Raw genomic sequence first — 11,430 nt, 5'->3', positions numbered from 1 at the left:
ATCAATTAATATAATTAATACTTTTTAAAAGTCTATATTAAGAATGGTAGGACATCCAGACTCTCAAATAAGAGCAACATTATAAGAATTTTTTTAAATAAATAAATAAATAAATAAATAATTCTGATGATTAACATTTTGTATTATTTTTAAAAATTTAAAAAACAATTATTTTAATCCACAACATGGTAACATTAAGTATTAAATCTATCACTTAAACATTACGAATCCTTTTTAAATATCTTATATTATATGATATGATATTACATTATATTATATTATGTTATCTATTTTGTCTCCTGAACCCAAGAACTTGTTTTAGAAATCTCAACCCAAGCTCAACTCTGCCTGCGATTGGACAACAGGCCAAGAAGGGGCGGTCCTTTCATCCGTACACTGCAATGTGATTGGTGGTTTAGAGCTGTCCGTCGGAGAGAGGGGAAAAAGAGCAAAATACAGCAAACCCCGCCCATTTCATCAGGGTTGGCTGCAGCAAAACTAAGCAGAGCAAATCCCATCGTGCACAATCCGAGTGCTGGAGCAGAATCCGCAGGAGGAGGAGAGGGTCGGACATGGGGAGAGATCAGCGCTGGCCCGTCTGAGACACACCGGAGATACTGGGTTTATTTATAAAAGGAGGAAAAAAAAAAACCCGAGAAGCCTTAAAGGGGAAAAAAGGAGGAGAAGGATAATAAGACCATTCCTGTGCACAGGGACACACCAAAAGAAGCTTTCTATCCATCAATGGACTGAATGAAGACTGCCTACAACGCCTATCGATGCCTGGCCAAGGAGGATCTGGATGCTTTCGCCATGAACCCGGAGATGACAATGGACGGCATGGGCGGCCTGCACGGCGCGCTGAGCGGCCATGAGCACGAGCTGATGAGCGGCCACAGCCCGCATCACGCGCGCAGCAGCAGCACCACCACTTCCACGTCGTCGTCGTCGTTGCGGATACACCAGGATCTGGCGTCGCGCTCGGCCATGGTGTCCGGCATGGCGACCATCCTGGAGGGCGCGGGGGAGTACCGAGCCGAGCTGTCTCTGCCGCTCCATCACGGGATGAGCATGAGCGTGCCGTGCGACACGTCGCCCCCCGGTATGGGCATGAGTGGCACCTATACCACGCTGACCCCCTTGCAACCTTTACCGCCTATTTCCACGGTATCGGACAAGTTCCACCATCCTCATCACCACCACCACCATCATCACCACCATCACCACCACCAGCGGCTCTCGGGCAACGTGAGCGGGAGTTTCACGCTGATGCGGGACGACCGGGCTCTGCCGGGTATGAACAACCTCTACAGCGCGTACCATAAGGACATGAGCGGCGTGGCGCCGAGCCTGAGCCCGCTCGGTAACGGCTTGGGCTCGGTGCACGGTGCGCAGCAGAGCCTGCACGGCTACGGTGGCAACACCGGCGGCGGCGCTGGCGGCGGCCACGATAAGATGCTGGGCACCAACTTTGACGCGCACGCAGCCATGCTGGCCCGCGGGGACCAACAGCACCTGTCCCGGGGCCTCGGCGGACCCGTGGCCAGCATGATGCCGCCGCATCTAAACGGCATGCACCCCGGCGCCGCCGTGCATCACCCACACCCTCATGCGCCCGTCCTGGCAGCGTCCGGCCGGGACAGGCCGCCCTCCTCCTCTTCCTCCTCCTCCTCCTCCGGTAACGGCGGCGTGGGGGCGCAGCACCATCAGCAGCAGCAGCTCGAGGAGATCAACACCAAGGAAGTGGCGCAGCGCATCACCGCCGAGCTCAAGCGCTACAGCATCCCGCAGGCCATCTTCGCTCAGCGCGTGCTGTGCCGCTCGCAGGGCACCCTGTCCGACCTGCTGCGCAACCCCAAGCCGTGGAGTAAACTCAAATCGGGCCGGGAGACCTTCCGCCGGATGTGGAAGTGGCTGCAGGAGCCCGAGTTCCAGAGGATGTCCGCGCTGAGGCTCGCAGGTAGAAATAAACAAAGGCATTTATCTGTTTCTTCTTCTTCTTCTTCTATAATTATTATTTTTAATTTAACAAAACCAAATTTCCATCTGTAGATTAATGCAGTGACTGCCTAATAATAATAATAATAATAATAATAATAATAATCAAGCACAAAAACGTTCAAGAATTAACGCGAATCGCATGTTTCTATTTATTTATTTATTTATTTATTTATTTATTAAAAAACTTGTTTTTGGTCGATAATTCAAATCAATATTAATTGACAAGAAAAAAAATAAAACAGCATTTCATAATGCTTAGTAATTTGATAGCCGAGCTCACCTTATTGGGATTCTTATAGAATATTTATTTATTTGTTTGCTAATAAATAAATAAATAAATAGATATAACCACAAAACAAATATTTTGACAAACTCTGCTCTGTTTAATTTTTTGATTTGCTAATTAATTAATTAATTAATTAATTTATTTATTTATTTATTTAATTCCTGTGTATTGTTTCTTGTTTATTAACATTTTCTGAATTTTGGGGGGGGTATTTAAAAACAAACAAGCAAAAAGGAATCACTTTCAGGTTTTTACTGCAAACTCTAAAACAGCCTGTGATGCGACACACACACACGCACACGCACGCACGTTCACAAAAATTGCGTCCTTCTATTGTTCTTTTTTTTTCATTTTAATGACTTTGCTAAATCAGTTGAAATAGAATAAATATTATTTTTTAAAATTATTTATTAGCACAGTGAGTGTTTCTGAGCCTGTCTATAAAAGAAGTGTGTATCGTGTGTGTATTTTTTTTAAAGGAGGTTGTGAAGAGGTTTATAGTGTTGTTGATTGTGAGGACTGATGTGGACCAGGAGGGCAAATTCTCTCTCTCTCTCTCTTTTCTCTCTCTCTCTCTGTCTTTTACACCAAGTCTGTTGCCCCCTCTAGTGATGAACACACCACATCCCCAGCTCTCTCTTTTCCTTTGTTCATCTGAAGAAAACATTAGAATATTTTGTCATAATAACCCACAATTCCTGATTTCTTTTTTTTAGTGCTGAGTATTTTTTCCTGATAATTTTACATGATTCTTTGATCATAAATGTCCTTATTATTTTAATTTGGTCAGGCTAATTGTTTGATTGTTTGAATTACTCGATTGTTGTCATTGCAGTGATCCTGAATAGGTGTGTTGGATGATCACAAGGCAAGGATTTGGATTTATTCACTTGTGTGTGTGGATGCTTTTTTTTTTTTTTTGCTGCACTTTTCTATTGTTTGCCGTCTGTGCATAGGAACACCGGCGGCTATCAATAGAAATGTGATTTTGATGGATAGGTCACATAAATATTCAGGCGAATATACAGCTATACAGTCAGTTTTTCAGGGGGAAAAAGCAGAGTAGATAAACAGCATACCAAAACATACACATTTAGCGTATCGGATATAGTGTTAATCAATTATTTGAATATGAGCTGAACAGCAATAGGCAATTAAGTGGTCTTTGCAGTGATGGACATGAAAAAGGGTCAGTCTTGAGACGTCTACTGAGATGCAGTGGACATACAGACATAATAATAATAATAATAATAATAATAATAATAATGATGATTGATTAAGCACGTCAGTGTTTTTTACGAGATTTGGAGATGTGTTTTGTAATCTTGTGCTGCAGATGGCACTGGAGTCTGGTGCTTTCTTTCTTTTTTTTTAGGGTTTGTGGGGTTAGGAGGGGGTTAAAGGGGGGTTGGAGGGTATTATGTGATGGCGAAAGGCAGGCAGGGGGAATTGAAAAGAAGCAGCAGAAGCTGCTGCGGCCCGATGAATTATTGATAGAGCTCTTGGCGTGACCCCGCACAAAAAACACACGTTCTTGGGGTTTTTAACCGGGCAAAATGGACAAAATGTGAACCTTGTGCGCTTTCTGGTCATTGCACTACTTCAGAGTTCTTTTTTTAAAGACTGTCAAGTGATATGAAATGAAAGAGAGAAGGAGAAAAAAAACATAGTGATTTTGAAAAATTCTGACTGGATATGAATCTGATCACAGACACGGCAGTGTTTATCAAGCACCGAATGCCTGGGACATAAAGTGATGAATGTTAAATAGCTCTTATAGTGAGCACGTGTGTTCTGTTAATTGTAGAGATATTAATTAAAGACTGGACATTTTCCCCTAATGAGGTTTGATCAGGGTCCTCAGTGTGGGCAAAACAAAACAATAGGGTTTGGTGCTTGGACCCCTAAAAATGGCTTCTTAAACAAATGATAAAAGTAAAGTCTGAGTAAAGTTAGACTTCTATCTAAATAAATAAATAAATAAATAAATCCAGATTAAAACAGTTTGAGGAAAACTCCATGTAAGTATCTGTCAAATCTTGCACAATGATTACTCTACATACATGCTAACATTTAAAAAATAAATAATAAAGCACATCTATGCTACGATATCACTAAATATGAATAAAATGTTTGTATTACAGCCAGGTGTGTTGCACAAAGATAAAAATGAACGTTCAGATCGATCAGTGTGATTCATTTAAGCAGCTAGCATGCACTTTCTTCAGATTATGCTAGGCTACCGAGAAGCTAATGTTTATAGCTGTGTCCAGTTTCAACCAAAAGGTGTTTATTTAAAAAAATAAAATAAAATAAAATTGTATTATGTGGACCTTTTTGTGTCACCGAGACTAGATTGTGAAAACAGAGTGAGTGTGGAAATAAGTCAGAAGAAAGAATCAATTTAGGTTGCTAGCATGGCTAGTCTGTCTCTCTCTCTCTCACACACACACACACACACACACACACACACACACACACACACACACTTATTAGTGTACCTTTCAAAAAGGTAGGCCGTATAATCAGCTGTAATTATGTTTTAAGAGGTACACTTCATCCGCTTTTCTAGTTAAAAGATCCACACTAAAGGTACAGAAGGTACCGCTGAGTACGCGTTTTTGCTAAGAGCGCAGGCTAGTCATGCTCGGTTATTTATTATTCAGTAAAACTTACATGATTCATTCACTTCATTACATATTCTCAGCTCAAGCTAAACGCGAATTTACTTGGGCAAACTGATCCCAGTTGCTTTGGTACTGAAATTTGAAAGGAAAAAAAACCCAAACACTTCCGGGTTTATTGTTATCGTTCCTGTGTCAGCTTTCAATCTCGGCTAGTTATGACACGGTTTTCTCAAACAGATCTGATGTAGTTGAACGCTTGCAGATCGATGAGGGGTAATCTCCTAAAGATTAAAAGGGCATTAATGTTGGCAACAATAACGTAAATGTGTGGACTGCATTGATCTGGAACCGGATCCTGGACTCTTCTTCCGGTAAAGCTGACGGCTGGGAGTTTTTCAGAGCTCCGTCTGACTGCATGGAGAAAATCCCCTCATTGGCGGTGTTTACTGTACGCTTCGGGTTTGATAGTTTCATGAATTCATTCAGGGTTAGAGCTTCTTAGGTTGGAAAAAAAAAGAGCTTCGGTTCAGAGACATTGATTGAAACGATCAAGTGATATTTGATGTATGAAAGTGAATCATAATCCGAGACCAAATGGCTAATCTTGGGCAGCTTCACACACTCTTTGTAGGGTTTTCAAACACCAAACTGAATAAACCTGGAGAAATCTGTGACCTTTGGAAGAACTGGGAGTGAAATCGGGATGTGTGGATTCATCAGTCATTGTTTATATTTGCACAACGGAACATTCGGTAAAAGCAACAGTAAGAATTAGTACAGTTTGTACAAAAACCTCTCTCATGACCTTCACACATGTGGTGTATGTTGTGTGGTGTGTGTTGTTCACTGTACGCTTAACTCTCTCATCCCAATCTAAATGATCTGAGAGGATCCGTTCTCCATTAATGACTATAATGGATTTTTTTCACAGCCTTTTTTTTTTTTTTCCCAGAGATGAGTTTTGAAACAGCGCACAGGGACGAAACAGACAAATCATCGTTTTTAAAATATAGGACTGAACGTTGGTTGTGTGAGCTCAGAGGTCCAAGAAATCCGGCGTAACACAAGTCTGAGAAAGTATGTGAGATCTGCTTGAGTACACAGATACCAAGTCTCTACTTTGTTCTTTATAAACGTGTCGTTTTTTTAATAGATGAGGATATTATTAAAAACACAAACGGTTTATCTGAACGCTGATGTGCATGTGTGTGTGTGTGTGTGTGTGTGTGTGCATCTTTAGCAAGACATAAACACTAGATGCAATGTTTCCTCAGTATAAATGTTAATTCAAGTTTAAAAAAATAAATCAAAATTAAAAAAAGGAATAATTCATGCTTTTAATAAATTTAGGTTTATAAATAAAGGATAAAAGCATCGCTTGAAGATCAGACTGCTAAATTTCATCAATTTAGGTTGAAAAAATGAACAATGAAATTATAGTTTTAATAATAGACTGGGAATTTAATTACAAATATAATTAGGTTTTTAACATTAAAGATAAAATAGTAGTCAAAGTTTGTAGTAGTAGGAGTCAGGATTGTTTAAGACTCATAAACTGCAAACTTTTAGATTTAGGTTTAAAAAAATTAAGGATAAACGCATACAGTAATAATTACAATAATAAACCTTAAAATGACCCGTTTTCAGACTTTTCTTAAAATATTATTTTAACGTCGTAAACTCTGTAGTTTGTCATGCTAAAGCATTTTATTCAGCAGTGAAACTAAATCTGGATAATCCGACATCTCTTTGGAGTTTAAGGAGTTAATGAAATGTGTTTCTTCACATTTGGTTTTGAAGAAAAAGCACAAACTCAACAACTCTCCAATTCATCAGTTTATCTTTTTTTTTCCTGTTTATCTTGTGAACCTGGTCAAACAGTGCTGTTCTGAATCGTTTTGTGATAGCGTGGTATTTGTCCACACATGCTGGACAGGAGCAAAGGGCAAAGTTTTGGTCTCTTAGCTAATTAAAAAAAATAAAACGCACACAAAACCATGTTGCTGTCAGCAAACAGGCTCGAGTGCTCGATCCGAAACACGGTTTTATCAGACGAGACATGCTGAGAGACTCGCACCCATCCTTTCTCTCTCTTACATCAGTCTCACATCAGGCCAGGTTTTTCTCCAGCTTTCGCAGTTTGCAGCTAATAACGCTGTCTCAGAGCACCAGCAGTCTGCAGCCGCCGTCTCACTTTACTCCGCCGCTTCATTCGGGCTTTTATGGGTCTGTAATAATAACATGTGTGTAATATCAGCTTTATCGTATCATATTATATAATATAATACTGTCATGATTAAAGAAATAGACATACTGTATCATCAGCACCAGGATAAAGTGGAGCGCTCAGGGGGTCAGAGGTCATCACAGTCATATCATATCAGTGTTATGAATCTATAAGAGCTGGAATGACTCACTGGATGTGTAAAAGCTGTAAGCCGTGAGAGTCGAACTGTGCCATGAATTAATATCAGTTTAATCACGATTGGGATTTGTTCTCGATTTAAAAAGTAGATTAAATTGGATATTCTATCTATCTATCTATCTATCTATCTATCTATCTATCTATCTATCTGACTATAAAATATAGGTATTGTGATAAATTATGTCACAATACACAATTCTGATATATTTCACATATTGTGAGATCTTTTTAAAAATATTTATTTATTTATTTATTTATTAAAAAGAATTGCAAACTATCTTGATGTGAAAATATTTTAAATTGTAAAATGTATTTTTTTTTACAGTTTTTTAGTGTTGAATATTTATTTCTTTTCTTCTATAAACATGCTGCTTTATTTATTACAAATTATTAAAATGATATTAAATTAGCACCAAGACAGATCAGTCATACACAGTGTTTATGGTTAAAGAGTTAAAATGTATAAAGGAAAAGGATGCTTGTTTGTTTTTTTGTTTTTTTATTTTTATTTTTTTTTTAAATATGATCAAGTCCAATATTTTGAATTATTTTGCTCTGAAGAGAGCTGCCTAATTGTGGTTAAATATGAGATTTTGGTATTGATTGAAACAGTAATGGTTATGCATTTTGCTGTAATTGTTCAGCGTGATGTCGGAGGATTTGCTTTAGAAGGAATAAAAGTTTCAAAGTGGGTTAATTGACGTGTCAGAGCCAGAGTCAGACAGTGATGAGCATTACAACTGTACTAGACGTAACCAGGAGCTTTTAGAACACATAGGGATATTCACGTTCATATCTCCGTGCACAAAAACGCCAAATAAAATAATGTCAGCCTTCTTTTTTTCGCAAAATATGAATAAGCATGTCATTAAATCAGGAAAAGTCGTGCAAGGATTGTCAAAATACAAAAAAAAAAAAAATCATGTGACCAGTTCAGTTTTCCTTCACGTCAGCCTTCAGTGTCAAATTGCAATGAACTTCTTACTTATTCACCTTCGATTAGGTTAGAAAATATCACATTTTTTGAAAAAAGTGTTTTTATGGTCAAAGGTTATGGTTTTCTCTGAGCAAAAAAAAAAAAACTGATTATCTAATCTACTAGAGATAATAAAATGCTGAAAAAGTGCTTGATGTGTGGAAATAGATTGAAAAGCCCGTGTTCGGTGTTTGCTGAGACTGATTAGGTGTCCTGTTTTTAAACTCAAGGCTTATTTTCTTACTTTTGCACAAGATTTAATCACCAGCTGCGTTCTTACATCACATTGCGAACTCTGTGATTGTGATTGGCCGTACCTCCGGTGATAACTCAGTCCCCAAACAAACCTTTGAACTGCTGACATCATCATGTGTCCGAGTGTGTGCGTGATCCCTCAGGACAGACCTTCAGACTTCCCGTTATCCGTGTGATTAGTGAGAAATGTGCGAGCGATGGCCGCCTTGCTCTCTTCCTCCTCCTCCTCGGGCCGCTCGGAGAGATCAGGTGATGTTTCATTCTGCTGCCAAAGCACATGCGGGATTAGAGACCGGTGGCCCGAGAAAGCTGATACACCAACAATCTCTGACACTTATGATGAGAGAGAACGTGCATGGAACTCTCCGTTCTGATCGTTGATTCATTTCCGAGTGCAGCGGCTCTGACAGTGTGATTAATGGGTTAAAAAACGCGCTGCTGTTTAATAAAGATCAACTTCCTGTAGTTTTCTGGAATGTTTATGGAAGGAGTCTCCAGTGTCAGTTTTCAGCACAAAGCACCGTTTTGCGTTGTTGTTGGGTTTTTTTTTTTTGATAAGATCATAACAAGCTGCATTATTTTGTATTATTCTTTTCAAAAGAGAGAAAAAAAATTTGCGTATTTAATATTTACGTTTTATAGAAGAAGTCTCCAGTGTTAGTGCTTTGTAACATTTAGACGTAAAACTGTAAGTTTAAGTTTTCTGACACACAGAGAGAGAGAGAGAGAGTAAAGATCAGCTGGTGAGGGAACAATTTTTCACGACATTAAATTTAACTATAAAGAAGTAAAAATTATAAACGATGTGATTTTAGCAAACGGTGATTTGCGATTATGGTGGTAGCAGTAACTCCGCTTCATCACACCACTTTGTCATTGATTATTTTCCTAAAACAGAGTGTTTTATTCCTATACACTCACCAGCCACTTTAATAGGAACTTGTTCTTGATTCTAAGATCCCTGTTCTTGGCTGCAGGACTGGAACCCAATGTGGTCCTCTGTGTTTTTTTTCTGTTGCATGCTGAGATGCTTTTCTGCTCACCACGGTTGTAAAGAGTGATTATATGAGATACTGTATGAGTTCCTTCCTGTCAGAAAAGCTTGAACCAATCTGTCCATTTTCCTCTGACCTCTCTTATCAACAAGGCGTGTTTTTTCCACCCACAGAACTGTCACTCACTCACTCACTCACTCACTCACTCACTCACTCACTCGATGTTTGTTTTTTGTTTTTTGCACCATTCTGTGTACACAGTGTTTATTGTGTGTGAAACCCCCAGGAGATCAGCAGTTTCTGAAATACTCAAACCAAAAATACTCATCTGGCTCAAACCAACACCCATGCCACAGTGAAAGAAAGAAAGAAAGTCACACTTTGGGATCATAATTTTTCCCATTCTGATGTTGGAATGTCAGTGAACGTCAGCTGAAGCTCTTGATTTGTATCTGCGTGATTTGATGTCAAGGGATCGGCTGATATGGGTGGGTGTATATACATACAAATAGCGAATCTCTCTCTCTTTTTTTCCCTTCCCAGCCTCTCTGCTCGTGTTCTTTCCTTTCTCCTTGGGTCTTTTGTCTTTCGTTCTCTCCTGGTTCTCTTTCTCAGCGTCGTCTCAAGTGCCTGGGCTGCACATTAAGAACATCCGCATACGCACACGATGACACAGCTAAGTGCAAGGCTGTAACATAATGCATTTACCAAGTCCTTTTTACTCGCTCTCACACACTCACGCTGCTCCCTGAGAGTGCTTGTCCCAATCACATGGTGGTGATGTGATACTACGAGTCGAGCCGTGATGCCTTTATGATGAAGAGTCGGAGAGTAAAAACCCCTCCTGTGTGTGTGTGTGTGTGTGTGCTTATCTAAAAGTCTACACTGACCTGTATTATGCCAGTAGAAGTGTGTATGTGTGTGTCTCTGGACTATTATGTGGAGGTTTCACTCATCAAGGAAACATCATTGCTGATCATGTTTTGTGGTGAAGTATTGATCTGGGGCACTGGGCACCCCCTCCTGTTCCTCCAATCTCACCCAGCACTCATCACTTCTTTCTACCCAAAGTCTCTCTCTCTCTCTCTCTCTCCCTCTCTCACACACACACACACACACACTTCCTGTCCAGCGCTAATGAGCGCTGTATCACTTCTACCTGTCAATTTCAAGCAGTTCAGACAAAAACGTACCTCAAACGTAGCTGTTCAGATCTTCAGTTTGTTACACGGGTGATGTGCGTAGCTAGCAAGTTTACACAAGTGTGTGTGTGTGTGTGTGTGTGTGTGTGTGTGTATATATATATATATATATATATATATATATATATATTCACGACTGAGCAAAGCCAACACGCCACCATGTAATGTTCTTTATATTATATGGACACATCCACAAAAAAAAATACACGTTAATGAAAAGAATTTTAATTTTGAACTGGCTCGCCATTTTGACAACACTGTAGGAAAACACTGGGAGTGACATAATTGGAGTGAAATATCGGGAATTATTATCCACACAGGACACTTTTTCCATGGAATAAAAACGTGTTCTATTCCCTTCTAGCGGGTTTCATTCATTTGGTTTGATAGCGTGCAATATTGTTAGCATATCGCTTATCCTATGTGTATTACGTCACTCTACCCAATGGAGAATGAGCGTTGAATATGGTTTACGATATTACACGGTCGTCAAGACAACATGACGTCAGACGTCGGAGACGTAAAACTTCTGCGCTAGTGATTGAGCGACTGGGACAATTTGTAAACAAACATGGCCGCCAGGTTTGCTTTGTTAAATACGGAAGATTTTGAGAGAATTTCAAAAGAGAAAGATGTGTTGAACACCCGAAAGGAATGTGTATG

General features: G+C 39.7%; 1 protein-coding gene across 1 annotated transcript in view; it reads left to right on the top strand.

Annotated features, from left to right (window-relative positions):
- Positions 1-753: 753 nt before the first annotated feature.
- Positions 754-11,430, top strand: part of onecut2 (one cut homeobox 2) — a 32,183-nt gene continuing 21,506 nt past the window's right edge. The window contains exon 1 of the mRNA XM_060934965.1: positions 754-1,960. Coding sequence (XP_060790948.1) covers positions 754-1,960 — 1,207 coding nt within the window. The remainder of the gene's footprint in view (positions 1,961-11,430) is intronic.

This window comes from Neoarius graeffei, chromosome 12 (genome assembly GCF_027579695.1).
Source record: "Neoarius graeffei isolate fNeoGra1 chromosome 12, fNeoGra1.pri, whole genome shotgun sequence".
NCBI lineage: Eukaryota > Metazoa > Chordata > Actinopteri > Siluriformes > Ariidae > Neoarius > Neoarius graeffei.
Note: the sequence above shows the minus strand (reverse complement) of the source record. Positions and strands in the feature narration are given on the sequence as shown.